At 43.2% G+C, this 17,804-nt stretch overlaps 1 protein-coding gene across 1 annotated transcript in view; it reads right to left on the bottom strand.

Annotated features, from left to right (window-relative positions):
• The window catches only part of KALRN (kalirin RhoGEF kinase), a 765,876-nt gene that overhangs the window by 525,254 nt on the left and 222,818 nt on the right, over positions 1-17,804 (bottom strand). Inside the window, exon 2 of the mRNA XM_084643219.1 lies at positions 6,850-6,924. Within this exon, the coding sequence (XP_084499345.1) occupies positions 6,850-6,924 (75 nt within the window). The remainder of the gene's footprint in view (positions 1-6,849; positions 6,925-17,804) is intronic.

Genomic DNA, 17,804 nt, shown 5'->3' with positions numbered 1-17,804 from the left:
TCCTGTCAGGCCTAAATTTAGTAAAACTTAATTGCAAGGTTTCAGAGTAGCATGTTAGTCTGTCTCCGTAAAAAGGAAAGGAGTACTTGTGGCACCTTAGAGACTAACAAATTTATCGGAGCATAAGCTTTAAGTGAGCTGTAGCTCACGAAAGCTTATGCTCTAATAAATTTGTTAGTCTCTAAGGTGCCACAAGTACTCCTTTTCTTTTTAATTGCAAGGGTAGCCTTTCATCTTATCTATTTACATTCAATGTCTTCCCCTCAAAGACCATCCAGTAAAGATCTCTGTCTTTAGCCTCTCAGACTTAGAAGTCACTGTTTCTTCAATTAATGTGTAAGACATAAGATGACTGTGTGCTTTTGGGGTAGCAAAGCTTAATGAATTACTGAGGAATGACAGAACTGTTTCACTGTCCAGTTGCTTCCTGTTTAGTGTCCTCTGTTGTGTGCGGTTAGTCAAAACAAAAAAAGCCTTTGGTAAAGGCTTAGTTTGAGCTCTGTGTAATGCATGCCATAAATACATGTTCCCAAAACAATTAAACCTTTCTTCCTATGTCTATTGATTTCCCCATGCTCGGTCACTCTCCCAGAAACTTGGAGAGCTTAAAATTTTCCATCCTTGCCTTAAAACATAAACAGATGCTACCTGTATGAAATGTTAAAACCTACATGCTGCAGTTTAGTTGGACTGTATTTGCCTGTAGAGATTGGAATTTGCTGTGAAGTGTTCTGCAAAAATGTCTTATGTATGACATTAAATAAGAACAAATGATATTCTGATGTATTCATCCTTCAGGCATCTGAAATCAACAAGATGACATTCATAACGGTGAATATCATTCTGGGGCATATTAACAGCAGTGTTGTTATGTAAGTTATGGAGGATAATAGTTCCACTCTAGTTGGCACTGGAAAGGCCTTAGCTGGAGTATTGTGTCCAGTTTCGGGTACCACTCCTTAAGAGATGTGGACAAACTGGGGAAAGTACAGAGGAGAGCAACAAAAATGACACAAGGTTTAGAAAACAATCTATGAGGAAAGGCTAAAAAAATGGGTATGTTTAGTCTTGAGAAAAGTAAACTGAGGGTATGTCTACATTGCATTTTAAAAACCCGTGGCAACGAGCCTCAGAACCTAGATCTCAGATTCAACCTTGTGCTATGGCGCTAAAAGCAGCAGGGTAGATGTTGCAGCTCAGTCTGGAGCTCAGGTTTTGACGCCCACTGTCTCCCAAGGCTTCAGAGCAGAGGTTCCAGCCCAAGCCCAAATGTCTGCACAACTGTTTTCGGTGCCATAGCATGAGCCCCACAAACCTGAATCTGAAGGCCCAAGCTCTGAGACTTGGTGTCGCAGGTTTTAAAATGCACTCTAGGTTTACAGTCTTGAAATACGTTAAGGACTATTATAAAGAGGAGGGTTATCAATTGTTCTCCATGTCCACTGAAGGTAGGACAAGATGTAATCAGTTTAATGTGCAGCAAGGGAGATTTAGGTTAGATATTAGGAACAACTTCTTAACTATAATGATAGTTAAGTAGTAGAATAGGTTACTAAAGAGATTGTGGAATTCCCAGGGGATTGTCCGAGGGAACCAGATTGGGTCCCCTGGCACCCATTGCGGTGTCTGAAGAAGTCAGACCTGGCTAGCTTACCATCAGAGCCTTGAGGTAATATAAATGTATGCAGAGTGTTTGTTATTTTAAAATCTTTTTTCTTTAAATGTTTTGTTCCTACTGCAAAATAAAGAATACTGTAGTTTCAGAAGGCTGTCTGGTCCCTATATTCACCACTAATCACAGACTCCCAAAGGGAAGAACTGCAGATATCCAGCTCAGTCGGACCTGCTGGGTAAGCACAGTTGATACATAGGGCACTGTAGTCCAAGGGCTGCTCTTAGGGTGGGACAATTGTGGAATTCGGCACCAGGCTAAGTAAAGGGAGAAGGTCTACACCTGAGGGGGTGTACTTGGACAGATCAGAAAGGGGAAATAGGTGCAGGTAGCCCTGTAACCATGACAACAACTCACCCACATGAATTCACTCTTCAAATGGACCATCTGTATTTCTCATGAACATCTGTAATCACATCCTCTAGAACAGTGATTTACAAACTTTTCATATTCATGCCCCCCCCCCATCCACATCCCCCCAGAGCCAGGAACGGGGCCGCAGCACCTGGGATGTGGGGGGGAGGGGGGGACTCGGACAGGTGTAAGGGGGCCGAGGCTGGGGGCGGGGCCAGAGCTGGGAACAGAGCCATAGCCAGGGGCCAAGTCGCCCCTGTGGGAGTGGGACCAGGAACCAGGGCCATGGCTGGGGGCAGGCCAGAGCAGAGCTAGGAGCAGAGTGGGGCTGGGTGGCGCTCCCTCCCCATCCCTGATGGGGGCTGGGGCCTGGGCCCCGCTGCTCCCCCTTGAATGTTCCTCTGTGCCCCTCTAGGGAGGTGTACCCCAGTTTGAGGACTTCCACTCCAGAATGCTGTTTTCACCACTCCTCACTGAAGTAATATCACCTACAACATTTTTTGTTTCCTTCCTTTCTGCTCATCCCCTTTTCACAATATACAAATCAATTTCTGGCTTCCAGTTTGCGCCAATACTGTCAAACCCTTATAAATCCATTACTGATCACAGCACAATGGATCAACTGAGCAAAGCCAAGGTCTTATTATGGTGTATGCCATGAGCAAGTAGCAAAAGCCTCTAGTAGGCCCACTGCTTAAACTGTTTTCATGTGGTCAATTAAAAAAACAATCAAATTCCAATGATGCAGCCACATTGTACCTGCAGCGGTTAGGATTGTGTCTCTGTTTGTTAGGACTGGAAATAGAATCCTCAGGTGCTGTTTATAAAGAATTCATATTTGATACGTATGGTAGCTCACTGGGTTATTGAAAGGAATGAAGAACCAGTTCAGAGAAAATCATAGCCTTCCCCTCCTTCCAATCCTCCAGAGGCAGTTCTAGGACTAACTTTTAGGTGGGACAATCTAACTGGTCTTAGCTGCACCTCAACTCTGTAATTAGGGTTGCCAACTTTCTAATAGTAGAAAACTGAACACCCTTGTGCCGGCCCCTTCTCCAAGGCCCCTCACCTTTCCCACCCCTTCTCCGAGGCCCCTCCCCTGCTCACTCCATCCCCCCTCCCTCCACTCACTCTCCCCCACCCTCACTCACTTGCTCATTTTCACCAGGCTGGGGAAGGGGGTTGGGCTGTGGGAGGGGGTGAGGGATCCATCTGAGGGTGCGGGCTCTGGGGTGGGGCCATGTATGAGGGGTTTGGGGTGCAGGAGGGGGCTCCAGGCTGGGGCCGAGGGGTTCAGCGTGCGGGAGGAGGCTCAGGACTGGGGCAGGGGGTTGGGGTGCAGGAGGCGGTACGGGGTCTGGAAGGGAGTTTGGGTGTGGGAAGGGGCTCAGGGCTGGTCAGGAGGCTGGGGTGCAGGAGGGGGTGAGGGGTGCAGACTCCGGGCAGTGCTTACCCCAGACCGCTCCCGGGAAGGCCGGCATGTCCCTCCGGCTCCGTGCCCTGCCCTGCCCACAGGCATTGCCCCTCAAGCTCCCATTGGCCGCAGCCAGTGGGAGTTGCAGAGCCGGTGCTTGGGGTGGGGGCAGTGCGTGGAGCCTCCATGGCCGCCCCTACACCTAGGATCCGGAGGAACATGTTGCTGCTTCTGGAAGCCGCACAAAGCTGGGTAGGGAACCTGCCTGCACTGCCAACCAGAGTTTTAACGGCCTGGTCAGTGGTGCTGACTGGAGCCACCAGGGACCATTTTTTGACCAGGTGTTCCAGTCAAAAAACGAACACCTGGCAACCCTATCTGTAATCAAAGGCACTCGGAAAGTCTCCATACTGTTCTGACACTACTGGACTGCACTGTAAGTTCGTGCTGTGTCTGTTTTTGACCCTCCCTATTGGAATGCACACTACTTGGTTACACCCTCCTATTAATGGTCCATCTCACCAATTTGAATGAATGGTTGGGAGACTCAAAGCAATGATATGGGATCACAAAACAAAGGCACTCACAACGTGCTAAGGGTTGGACAAGTACAAAAGGTATGGCTCCTGCCATGAGGAGTTTATTTATACTCCAAAGATCCAATCTTACAATAGGTCGACCTCATTGTAGGATCATGGCCTAGAAAGGGAAGACATATCCACAGACTACGGGAAAGGAAAACAACATACAACTAAATGAGCAGATGAGAATTGACTGTGTACTGATACATTTTTTTTTAATATCAAGATTTGGAGACCATCCCCAATTACTCTATAACTTTGGCATATGCTTCTCACTGGAGTTAACTGTAATATATAAAAATATCTTTGATATAAGAATAATTGAGTGAAGAAAACTAAAAATGACTTTTCTCTTGAGGATGTTTATGCTGATGTATAGACTCAAATCCAACACTCACACTACCGGTTCTGACAACACTACAAGTGAATTATTTTTGTGAGACTCAAGAATTTTCTCATCTTTCTTTTTCTAAGCAAACATTTTCTCCTTTGTGGTCATGCCATATTTTAGGAACGTGTTCCATTTTAATTAAAAGAATCTAGTAATCAATTCACGTACAGAGATCCGTTTCTCAATCTGTCTCATTACAATGACACAGAGAGAAACTGAACTGTACTTAGACTCCGGACTGAAGAATGATACTGGTACTATAGTAATAAGATTCTGTAGCCTCATGCATTCCATCTTCAAAAGCCACCGGCAATTATTACCCCTATTCATTGTGTAGAAGACTCTGGAGAAGAAGCTGTAAATCGTGAGCTAGCTATTTAGCTAGCTGTGTCAAGAATGATCACATTTTCATTCAGACAAACTTCAGAGACCAATGAGGCTTTCAGGGAAAAGCTTTCCCAAGTATACCTGTCTGCAGTGAATCACAGTGAGAAACTAAAGAGGAGCATACAAATGTTTGGCAGCAATCCTTTAAATTTCACAAGCCAAGCAGGTTCGGGCCAGGTCAGTACTTAAGGAGTTAGTAATTCAGTGAGTGAAGTTTCCCCTCTGAGTCAGAACTGAACCCAAGCCACAGTGTGGAGTTTCAGATAAGTAAAACCAAGGTCCAGACCACTTGTCCTATTAAAGATTCCATGAGTTTCCATATGATGCCATGATCATTTCCAAGTGTTCCAAGGCCCCATAAGGGGCCTGGCTCAATTCCAGCATAATCCCTGTCTGAATCCTCTCGTGCAGGTTCCACTGAACACACTGTTCAATTTCAATTCCTGTCCAAAACAGTTCTGCAGTTGCTGTGCTCTGTTAATTGTCATGTTCCACCTTCCAAAGAGGCTGATGATGGGATCCTGCTCTGTAGTTTAAGTACATAAAACCCATTGAGATGTTCAGATAAAACCAGTGTAAGATAAAATGACTGCGTCTCCCAGTTCTACTAGGATAGTCTTGGTTTTTCATTTAGTGTCTTGAGAACTTCTTTTCAAGACACCTGAGATGTCCCAGTTTAACTGTGAGGTTTTCATAATGACAAAAATATTTATTCAAGTCATATTGCTATCCTGGTATAAAATACTTTCTACACCTGCTTCATTGTCATCACACAGTGAGCATGTTTAACGCCAACTATTGATCAAGGCCAATGTTTATCGTGACTTGTCAGGCAATACCATTGCAGTATGAGTCTAATGAGTCAATGTTCTAATCTAATCTAGTCACCATAAACCCCTGCTCTTGTGCCTCTGGGAGCAGAGGGCTGCTGAAGGAGATGTAACTGACAGACTCTCTCTCTGTTGCTTCCCTCCTCTCTGTAGTCAACAGAACCACAGAGAGGAGGGAAGCAAGAATTAGAGGGGTGCAAAAGGAAGAGGGAGAGCTGTTCCAGGTGGAGCTTTTCTCACCCAGGAGAAAAGATCAAAGAAAACAGACAGAATGCAGCACACTGGAATATTTCACAACTGTAAAACTGCTGCCACTAAAATGTCCCTCTGTTATTTTGGAAATATGATCATCTTAGTATAAGATTATGAATCCATACTTCCTCATCCCTCCCACCCCAGCAAGTCCTAACATACTTTGATAGAACCTCAATCCAATCCACGCTGAAAGCACCCCAGCCCAACCTCCTCTAGTTAGCCCATCTGCCCCAGATGTCTGCACATCTGCTGTGCCGAGATTGTTCCTCAGAATGTAGATTTGTAAATCAATGTGTAGTGTCCTCTGGGATCCTTGAGGGTGAAAGGTGCTATATTAATATCTCATCATTATCCTTCACTGGGTTTTCTGAAAGCTGCAGGCTGGAATTAGAAACTGAATACACAGCAGGGCGTAGAGTATGGTGCTTTCTGTAAAATGTGTATAATGCTGTTTACTGGCAAAAAGTCCATAGCAGGATGCCAGATGTGAACCTCCCAAAACTCTGTAGTAATGTAGACCTAGATTAAGACTTTGTCCCTGAGGGCTTATCTTTAGAGTAAGTCCCAACTGGAACTGCTAATTCAAAGATCCCTGAAATTTGGGAACATTTGGGTTCACATCTTAATGGCAATCCTAACTTCATGCCAGGAGTCCATTTGTACTGCCTATTTACCTATCTCCCAGTACATGAGGCATAGTCACGTAGGGCCAGATTCCAATACCCTTACACATGCTGAGTAGGATCTTGTTCTGCAAGTAATCTCATTGAAGTCAGTGGGACTACTCATGGAGCAGAGCATTATTCAATGTCAGTACAGATATCAGAAACTGGCCCTTAAATGTCTGTGCAGTGCTGTGAAGATGTAAAAAGTTGTTGTCTTTGTTACTAATGAGCTCCTCATCTTTTCATTGGCATGATGCTCTGCATCCTCTGAAGAGAAAACAAATGAAAGGATGAACCCACCTGACACAAAGGCCACTTTCTCCTTTAGTATTGGAAGGACATCAGCAGCTTTTAAGCCATCATTTCGAAAAGACCCTGCAAAACAGAGGAGAATAACAATGCCAAATTAGAAGGGATTGGGCCCTGGATACAGCTACCTACACACTCCACTTTGCTCAAATCAAATAACAGAAAGTGCTTTTCTGTCATTTATAGGCTATGAGACAGATTGTAGTAGTTGAGACACAAACAGCATTAGCTTCACCAGCAATTTATTTATAAGGGGAAAGTCAGAAAGCATCCACCCAGACTATCTCACTCTTCAGAGTGCTGTAGGGTCAATAATTTTCAGTCAGAGAATCAATTTTTTCCCCTCTTTCCTTCTATAGGCCAGACTGTGGCTCGCCCTTTGCAGGTGCATAGGAATGGAAGAGTGTGGCCTTCCCCATATATGCCCCTAAGCAAAGCCCAAGTACAAGTGAAGAGGGCACTACAGCGCCTGCACTAATCGAGCATCGTCCCTGGTGACAGATTCACCAAAGGGGTTGGGTTTATGTGGGGCCTGGTCTTTTCCCCTTCAGTATAGCTGGGCTGACCCAAGGGGAGAGTCTGTTGCACCATTTCAAAGGGTAGAGAACCTTGTACAAGTCCTGCAGTTTACATGAACTTTGATGTGCTGTTTATCTTCCCCTGCAGTTTCAGTGACTTCACCCCCTCAAGGAATTTCACCAATAAATCACTGATTTTTCAGTCCCTTGGAAGCACAAGAAGACATGAGTCTCCTACTCTTTCAAAAGACAAGAGCACATTCCTTATATACCATAAGCCAATATGAATGTCCCACTGCAGGCCAGATGCTGCTATTCCATCAGCTGCTGTTGAAAAATGAACGTTTGAAGGACATCTTTGCAGTTGCCATGGTCTACAGAGCAACTGTCATTGCAGAGCGAACACCCATCGCAAAAAGATAGCTGCAATACAACTCTGAATCCGCCACGGTTACATGAACAGAAAAGGTGACAACGTGTACTGAAACACTTTCTTTTTACCTTTAGCCTTTCTCAGACAGACGACATCCACCATTCGTCTGAGAGAAAAGCAGAGCGGGGGATAAACCTCCCTCTTAGAAGCAGCTCTGTTCATTGGCCTGAAATAAGGCGTTTCACTCCAGCTATAACATCTGACTGCCTTGTGTTGTTCAGCACTCTGTGGTTTGTCTTGTCACAGCTGCTGAATGCAGCACCACTCGCGGAGGATTTTTAATTGCCTGAGATTGAATGTGGATGGAAAAAAAGCCCCTCTGAGTATTTTGTCATGTTCCATACATTATTTACACAGCAAAGGCATGGGATCGTTATCCCGGCAAGTCTGTGCAATCAGTAAGAGGTGAACTAGCCCTAGCATATACAATAATACAGCAGGCTACCCACATTTTGCAAGGGCGGAGGTCCTTACTGCAAATTTGCAGACAGCCGAACAACCGCACCTAATCTGTACATATACTATTATTATTACTATTAAAGATAAGTTAGTGTAGCATTCTAAATTTACAGTCTGTATTTGCTTGCGTAATAACCTGCCTTGCATATGTGATCATGTCATCCTCTAGTGGCTGACCCCGTAAGTACAAAAGGCTGCTGTTTGCCATTGCAGAAGTTCTTCTTCAATTCAGCTGGTCGAAAGAGGCCAGCCTGTGTTTGTGGTACTAAATGGCTCATGTTTGATCCATCCTGATAGCAGTGGCATATGTATAGCCTCATAAAACAAATGTATTATGCTGGTTCTTGTATCTTTCTTGATAAAGGAATAGGCACTGCTTGCTGGCTGAGCTCCCCAGAAGAATATAGCAGTAGTTGATTCGATTTGCACTCCTCCTGCACTTACAGGGAGAGGGTTTCCATAACCTGCATCTTAACCCCTTTCAAGGCTATATTTGAATCTTGCATTGCACTTTAAGAACCCTGATTTGTGGAATCCTCTCATGTGCTCACCTTTTGGTACTCACTTCTGATAGCTTCAAGAGCAAATAATTTGCATGTATTTATGAAAATTGAGATAGAAAGGAGAGAGATGATTGATTTACTGCAGGTCTTGGATAATAGTAATTTAGCCTCCGACAAAATTTTAGGATGATTTATGCAGTTATTTACCTAACCCCCTTATTCAATCAGGAATCTGGGGATCAGAGTGGATCACAAGCTAAATATAAGTCAACAGTGTAACACTGTTGCAAAAAAAGCAAACATTATTCTGGGATGTATTAGCAGGAGTGTTGTAAGCAAGACACAAGAAGTAATTCTTCCACTCTACTCCGCACTAATTAGGCCTCAACTGGAGTACTGTGTCCAGTTCTGGGTGCCATATTTCAGGAAGGATGTGGACAAATTAGAGACAGTCCAGAGAAGAGCAACAAAAATGATTAAAGGTCTAGAAAACATGACCTATGAGGGAAGTTGAAAAAAATTTGTTTGTTTAGTCTGGAAAAGAGAAGACTAAGTAGGGACATGATAACAGTTTTCAAGTACATAAAAGGTTGTTACAAGAGGAGGGAGAAAAATTGTTTTTCCTAATCTCTGAGGATAGAACAAGAAGCAATTGGCTTAAATTGCAGCAAGGGAGGGTTAGGTTGGAGATTAGGAAAAACTTCCTAACTGTCAGGGTTAAATTGCCTAGGGAGGTTGTGGAATTTCCTTTTGCTCTTAAAAATCTCCAAACACCTGTCAGGGATGATCTAGATAATACTTAGTCCTGTCATGAGGCAGGGGACTGGACTAGATGACTTCTTGAGGTCCCTTCCAGTCCTATGATTCTAAAACAAATCATAAAACAAACCAGAGCAACTGATACATTAGCTGCACATAATCCTTCTTAGGTACAGAAATAGAGCATTGAGCCAAATTTTTCCCTGATACAACACCATTGACTTCACTGGAGGAAGAACTGTACCCAATGTTACCTTGCATATGTTGAGGGAAACAGTGGATCCAGTACTGCAGACTGGCCAGTTTCTGCACCACTGAAGTTAACAGGACCTTTGCCACTAATATCAGTGGGTGCTGACTGGGCACTATGTGAGTAAGGCTGGAGAATTGGGCCATATGTATTAAATGAATAGGGTCTTCTCAGCCTGATGCAAAGCTCCATGGTTCCAGAACAACTTTGAGTGACCTCCCACTGGACCAGCACAGCAGCAATACACTTCATTTCCATGGTGATGGTGCCTGCACCTGACTCAGCCTCGGAACTCACCTGTGGTAGATTCAGACCCTCTTAATGAAGATGTTACAACAGCCTTTACTAAGAGAGCATAGGTGCGACGGAAAGTATGAATGGGCACAACAATGAGGGTTTATAGATGCAGGTGTGTGCATACACTTATAAAACATACTACAGTACTCTTCAGTAGTGGTCAAAAACACCGAAGAGACTGCAAGCCGTGGGCCAACTCATCAGCCAGGGGACCAAATCAAGCTCCCAACAGTATCAAATTTACAGCCCCTTTCTTCAGGGATGGGTTTCTCTCTCAGACACCAAAACAGTCCAACATAAATCATACAGGTAAACCAGGTCCTTTCCCTTGGGCCAGGGTCCTCTGTAGGAGCCCACCCACTCTTTGCAGCTCTCTCGCCCAACAAAGCTGCTTGTTGGTCTTTTACCTAAGAACCTGGGACCAGACTTTTAAAGATAGGGTGCCTAAATACCTTTAAAAACTGGCCCCAGGTGACATGCAGGCCATCACCTGATCCCTGGCCTCAAACCTGTCACCTAGGAGGCAGCTAATTAGTCAAAGGTAACAACTCCTCTTAAAAAGCCAGCCCACCCTGTGGCAAAATACTACTGTAAATTGTATTGTTTTGGACCACTACTGTATTATATTGTAGTCTTTTTCTAATAAGGGTTGCAGGGGAGGGGTATGTATGTGTTTAAAGGGAAAGTAGAGGATCAAATAAGATAAAAGGCAGCCCAAAAATCAACAGCAACCCAGCCTCAGAGAGGAACTGGCCCAGCAAATATGCTTTCTCTAGTTTATAATTTATAAACATGCCCATTCTTATTATTTTTAGATTAGAACATTTTCATACCAACTACCAGCTGTTTCTAATACATTGGTTTCTGATGTGTTTGTTTCTATTTCCAAATGCAATGTCCTCTGTGCATGACAGTGTATAATTTTTCCTATGGAATCCTGTGTATACAAACCCCAGGTCTGATTAATACATAAAACATGGCACCAATAATACTTTTCATCCAACTACACACATCTTTACCCTCACTCTGCCTCCTAAGAATGGAGCTAGCCATTGGCAAATGGTTGGGAGGAAGGACAGAATTGTGGTAAAAGTACAGCTCTGCACTGAAAAAAGACTGTAAAAAGGTACTCCCTAGATCAGCAGATCTGCTGACTTTAAGGGCAAAATACAAATTCTCTCTGTTCTTTTCTCTTATTATTCCTTCAGGACCAAGACAGATAAAAGTGAGCTAGATTCCAATCCTTCTGCATCATCAGTGGAACTGTTTGCTCATTTCCAGTCACTAATTCACCAATTATGAACGGGAATGGGACTACACCACAATATCTCTCCTGCTCTTTTGATCTGTAGATCTCAAATCACAGTACAAAGAAGGTTAAGTATTGTTGTCCCAGTTTTACACATGGGAAAACTGAGGAACAGCCAATGAAGTGGCATGCCCAAGATCACCCACCAGGATGGAGCAGACTCAGATAGATTCCAGGTTTCCTGAGTCTTAGTCTAGTGCCCCAGCCATTGCACTACAAGTGTCAGTGAAGCATAATTAGTCCTGCCAAACCCTTTATTATTAGTGACGGTGTGAGAAGATCAGGTTTACAGGGTTGGCAGTTAGAAAAATTCTTCTTGTAAACTGAGCCCATTTGATATGGAGTCACTGAGAAATGACAAACATGGAACTAATCCCATAATGCTATTTTTACATAGTCACTTTTCACATCAGAACAACACTTCAAAGCAGTCATTTACCCACCTCAAGTTCTCTGAATGGGAGATCTAGTTTTAGGTGGGGCACAGTAACCCAGACACCATATGATTGAGGAAGGGAGCTTGAGGAATGTTCCCACAAAAGAACAGTCAGTGAAACATAGCAAATTCAAACCAATAAAAGGAAATACTTTTTTCCACACAATGCATAAATTAGCCTGTGCAACTCATTGCCACATGATATTGAAGTCAGAAGCTCAGCTGGATTCAAAAAGATTGGACATTTACATGGATAACAAGAATATCCAGGGTTATAGTAGAAAAGATTAATAATATACACAAGAGCTTTGGAAGGGATATAAACCCTCAAGCTTGGGGTGTAAGCCAAACTCTAATAGTTAGAGTTAGTACAGTAAACTATCCCTGGAGACAGGTTACCCCATAACTGCCTACTTCAGGATTTCTTTCTCTGAAGCACATAGCTTTGGCCACTGTTGGAGACAGGATACTGGACTTGATGGACCAGTGGTATGATCCAGTCTGGCTGTTCCTAGAAATGATTTAACTCTAATCTGGAAAATGCAGTATTCTCTCAATTTCAAATAAAGATCAGCTGTTAGAAAAGCCGTGGAAATAGTTTATACATAGAACGAGTATGTGTCTGAAAAAAGAGGGCATATTGTCAAAGCACTGCATGGGGTTACAGTCATGTGACTTTGATGGGAGTTACTCGTCTAAAACTCCATGCAATGTTTTAGGAAAGTAACCCCACATTTTTAAATAGTTCTCAGAACAGATTTTACCACTTAAGGAACTTTGGCATTAAATTGGGCCAAACCCATCCCTTGTGTAACTTCACTGAAGTCTATGAATTATGGTGGGATGAATCTGGGTCACATTGACTTTGTTCCTTCTTTTCTTCACTAAGGCCCCTCCTAGAATCTTTTTCTGGTTTTTTTAATAATTTTTTCTTCCGAATTTTTGAGTCTGTTTTCCTTCATCCTTCTTTTGGTCCTAAATCTCTGTTGATTTTATTATTGCTTGTCTTACAGCAGCACCTAGTTGCACTAAATAATATCAGTGCTAGGCACTGTACAAACACATAGTAAGAAACAGTCCCTGCTGCAAACATCTTACAATGGAAACAGCCAAGGCAGATTAAGGGTGGGAGAAAGGAAGTATTATTTTTCCCATTTTACAGATGGGGAATTGAGACACAGAGAAATTAAGTAACTGGCCCAAGATCAGACATGAAGTCTGTCTAGAGCTGGGACTAGAACCCATATCTCTTGAGTCCTAGCCCAATGTCTTAACCACAAGACCTTCCCCTTTCTATGTTCTTGGAGAATGCTATAGTTCTTTCTTCTCTAAATGCTTTCCCTTTTCTTTTTCATATTTTCCCCTCTCTCCATTACTTTTTTTTTCCAGTATTTTTGCCCGTTTTCATTTATTATACTCATTTTAATTCTTTTTGTTCCTTATTACACCCTGTTCTCTTTCTGTCTTAAGTAGGGTTGCCAACTTTCTAATAGCAGAAAACCGAACACTGTTGCCCCACCCCTGCCCCAAACCCCCGCTTCTCTGAGGCCCTGCCCCTTCTCACTCCATCACCCCTCCCTCTATCACTTGCTCTCCCCAACCCTCACTCACTCACCCATTTTTACCAGGCTAGGGCAGGGAGTTGGGATGCGGAGGGGTGTGAGGGCTCCAGCTGGGGGTGTGGGCTCTGAGGTGGGGCCAGAGATGAGGGGTTCAGGATGTAGGAGGGAAGTCTGGGCTGCGGCAGGGGGATGAGGTGCAGGAGGGGGTGAGGGCTCCATCTGGGGGTGCAGGTTCTGGAGTGGGGCCGGGGATGAGGGGTTGGGGGTGCAGGAGGGGGCTGTGGGCTGGGGCACACAGGGCAGGGATGGCGTGCGGAGCCCCCTTAGCCATCCCCGAGCCAGAGGGACATGCTGGCTGCCTCCTGGGAGCCAAAAGGAGCTGGGCAGGGAATCTGCCAGCCCCACTGCTCTGCCAATCGGACTTTTAATGGCCCAGTCAGCGGTGCTGACCGGAGCCAGCAGGGTCCCTTTTCGACCGGGTGTTCTGATCGAAAACCGGACACCCGGCAACCCTACTCTTGAGCTCTCTTGGTCCTTCCTGGTTTCCCATAATGCACTCCATTTCCTCCTTTGGTTCATATAACCACATCCCCTCCCCTCTTAACCTTCTGTGGCAATTAAAAACATTAAAGTTTGTAAAGGGCTTTGAGATCCTTGGATGGAAGGCAAGAAAGCGATGTCATGTACTATTATTATAAATTATATTTATTGTTCAAACCCTGCAGAGTAAAAGCAAATCCTGCCCTAGCAGGGTCAGTGAGGCGGAGCCAAGACAGTGCCTGATGGGCTCTCTGCCACCAGGAATATGCTGGTTTTAGACAGATTTGTTCAGAACCAGACAGGGGATTGTGTGGTAGAGCACATATTGCTGAAGAGAAGCAACATGTGCTTCCGACCTGTGTTTGCAGGCACCATCTGGCTGAGACAAGTGGTGTGAATACGCCCCCTGTCTGTTGACCACACCTCTTGTGAATGTATTGCAAAAGAGGAGTGCATTACTCCTTTTCTGTTTACTCAGGAGCAAGAGGGTCTTCCCCTCCCTTTCCCCCACCTGGTGCCCAGATGGTAAGATTTTGCCCAAACCAAGGTCATTCCTAGACTAGGTAGGATCTCATTTTCCATTCTCATTCTGTTGAGGGAGTTAAAAAAGGAAAGAAATGAATCAAATCTAAAGACAGAAAGGCATGATTAATCTGTAAAAATCATTATTGAGTTCGGAGTATTACTGAAGCTTAACACCAGGATCTACAAACTTCAGCAAGAGCCGAGATTATTATGCTACTTAATAACCAATTAAGAAAGTAAAATAATATCTGTGAAGTTCACAATAATCAGTAACCACTACAGATTTTCAGGTTAGAAGGCAGTGAGGCCAGGGCAAAAGGCAGATTGAATGAAACCAAAGCAACAAGGATAGAAAAGTAGCGGTCTTCTACTTTCCATTGTTTGCCTTCTCAATCAATAGGATCTAATTTAGTGTTCCTGCCATATGTTGTCTCTTTCCTAAATGAATTTGTGTTCAAGTGAATGGGCTGCTTGAATTCAACACACACTGAACAGGAGATGTGACCAAAGTGAGCAATGTTCATCTGGGGAGCACAAAAGAACCAAAACCCAACATTACAGGTATTTTCCATGGAACTGTAGTTTGCCTGGACTGTACTACTTACACTTCACAGAACAGGAGCTAGAATCTGCTTTCAGTTACACTAGTGCAAATGCAAATAACTCCTTTGTCCTCAATGGACTTGCACTGCTGTAACACCAATGTAACTGAGGACCCAATTCAGCAAAGCATTTAAGCACGTGCTTAAATCCCATTGACCTCAAAGTGCACAAGTTCTTTGTTGTATAGAATGTACTTTAGTATGTGTTTGAAGTTAAACATATACCTCAGTCCTGCATGGAACTGGGACCTGACAGTTGACTCTAGCTCTCAGTACATTATGAATTTGAACTGTAACACTTCCCCTAGTACTATACTGAGTAAATCTTTGTATGCTGCTAGGCATAGTGTACACATACACATGCAATATAGTCTAAACTGTGTCCTAGTGAACTTTTTAAAGAGTTCAGTCACAAGAACCATGGAAACCAAACAGACAGTATGCACAGCAGACTAATACCACTGGTCCATATGCCAAACAATTTATCCCAGCCAAGACAAAGGTTATATTCATCTTACACTTGAATTTATTCTAAAATGAAAAGATGAATATCCTTTTATATGTATTACTTAGACCCAATCCAAAACTAATATTTTGTTATGTTTCCCCATTCTATCCTTCCTTCTATTAATTATACAACATGACTGCTTTCTGCAACATCCCCTCAGCCGGAGCTATTTGATAACAATACTCAGCCCTTCAAAGCTCTGCCAATACTTGTCAGAGATCCAGCAGCTCTTGCCCATTCTGTAGTGGAAAGTCCGTCTCTCAAATTTCCTGTCACTTAGAGCCTCATACAGGGGTAGCCACTGTGAGCTAAAACCCTTCCCCATTGCCTTGTCTGTGACATTAAGATCTGGCAGGTTTTCTCAATTTTTTTTTTGGGGGGGGGGGTTTGCTGATTGCTAAAATTGTTATTCCCTCCACGAGGCACTTGGCAGCACCAGGCCTCACAACACAGCCTCTGAATATACAAATATCTAAACTGTGGCCCCACAGCTTGAGAGGAGGCCAAATAATTGGCAAGGCTTTGATAAAGATACACTCACTTGTATCAAACATGCAAATTCATCAGCTTCAGGGCACATGTGGGCTCTTACAAACTGCATTCAGCATCTGAAGTCAAAAACATGACACTTTGTGTATCACACCTCAGCTAACAGCCAGACTTTGTCTTTTCATATGAAGGCACAAAACTACTCAAAGCACTAGAAGAAAACTGAATTAATGTACAATCTGTGGTGAATGCTATACTTTATGTCCATCAGCAGAGGATTATTTTTATTTTATTTTAAACAAACACTAACAATACTATGAGGATGTAACTAATGCAAGTCAAACTTTAGTGGCATTCCTTTTTTATTTTCATCTGGGGCTTGGGATCAGTCTAAGAAGTTTCATTTCTTGCCCTCATAAAAGTAACAATTCTTGGCACTCCTATAATGCCTTTAGCCACCATAGCCCTAGGGCTAGAGCACGCGCCTCAGAGTCAGAAGACATGTGTTCTATTCCTGGCTCTGCTGCTATATTGCTCTGTGACCTTAAACAAGCTGTTTTCACTTCTTTGTGTTTTAGTTTCCCAACTATAAAAGGGAAATAATGGTTACCCACCTTTGTAAAATACTTTGAGATCTGCAAATGAAAAGTTTTACAAAAGCGTTGAATGTTGTTATTATCTGAAGATCTCAGAAGTACTTTACAAACATTAATTAATTTAGCCTCACAAAGCCCCTCTGAGGTAGGAGATCAGAATATTTCCCTTTTCAGATGGGGAAACTGAGGCACAGAAAGGTTAAGAGACTTTCTCAAGATCACTTCGGAAGTTTGTGGGATCACCTGATGCCAAGTCTTGTACTTTTAGGGCTCAAAACTGCAAGTTGCTGAACACTTGACTGCAAAGGGAACTGAGAATAATCAGCACCTTGCAGGACTGAGCCTTTAGCCAGAAAACCATCCTTTTCCTCTTATACATTTTTGTACTCTACAGCAGGGATGGTCAATAGGCAGACCACGGGCCAAATCCAGACCACCAGACACTTTTGAACAACTGCAAAATCTTTTATTTACTTATTACCATCATTATTGTTATTGCAGTGTGAAAAATGTTTCTCTGATTTCTGGGCCTTGACTATACCTTGACCAAGAAATTTGAACCTTGACAAAAAATAATTGACTACTCCTGCTCTACAAAAAGAAAAGGAGTACTTGTGGCACCTTAGAGACTAACCAATTTATTTGAGCATGAGCTTTCGTAAGCTCATGCTCAAATAAATTGGTTAGTCTCTAAGGTGCCACAAGTACTCCTTTTCTTTTTGCGAATACAGACTAACACGGCTGTTACTCTGAATCCTGCTCTACAATAACTGTCAAAAAGACTGCTGCCTGTAACATTGTTAGTACAGGGCTAGGGACCATTTCTACTCTAGAATACTGTCAGTTGCTTCAAGTAAGGGCGTTTTCTCTGACCAAACCTTATGTGTTTGAACATTTCCTTTTCATTTCACTCTCCTTTCAGTCACAGCTGAATCCCTTATGGAAACATTCTATAGAATTTAATAACCCTATAAACTGTTTTAAATCTGCCTATGGGTTTCTATAAGAAGGATGTAATTCACCATTAAAAACTCTACAGATTGGTACAGAAGGATCTCATTCTGCATTAAATTCTGTAGGTTAGAAAAATTTCTATAAACTACATTGATTTCATTCTTGGTATTTTCTATAGGCTTTTTCCATAAGTGTTGTTGCAAGAC

This window comes from Lepidochelys olivacea (assembly GCF_965140295.1).
Source record: "Lepidochelys olivacea isolate rLepOli2 genome assembly, chromosome: 11".
Classification (NCBI taxonomy): Eukaryota; Metazoa; Chordata; order Testudines; family Cheloniidae; genus Lepidochelys; species Lepidochelys olivacea.
Note: the sequence above shows the minus strand (reverse complement) of the source record. Positions and strands in the feature narration are given on the sequence as shown.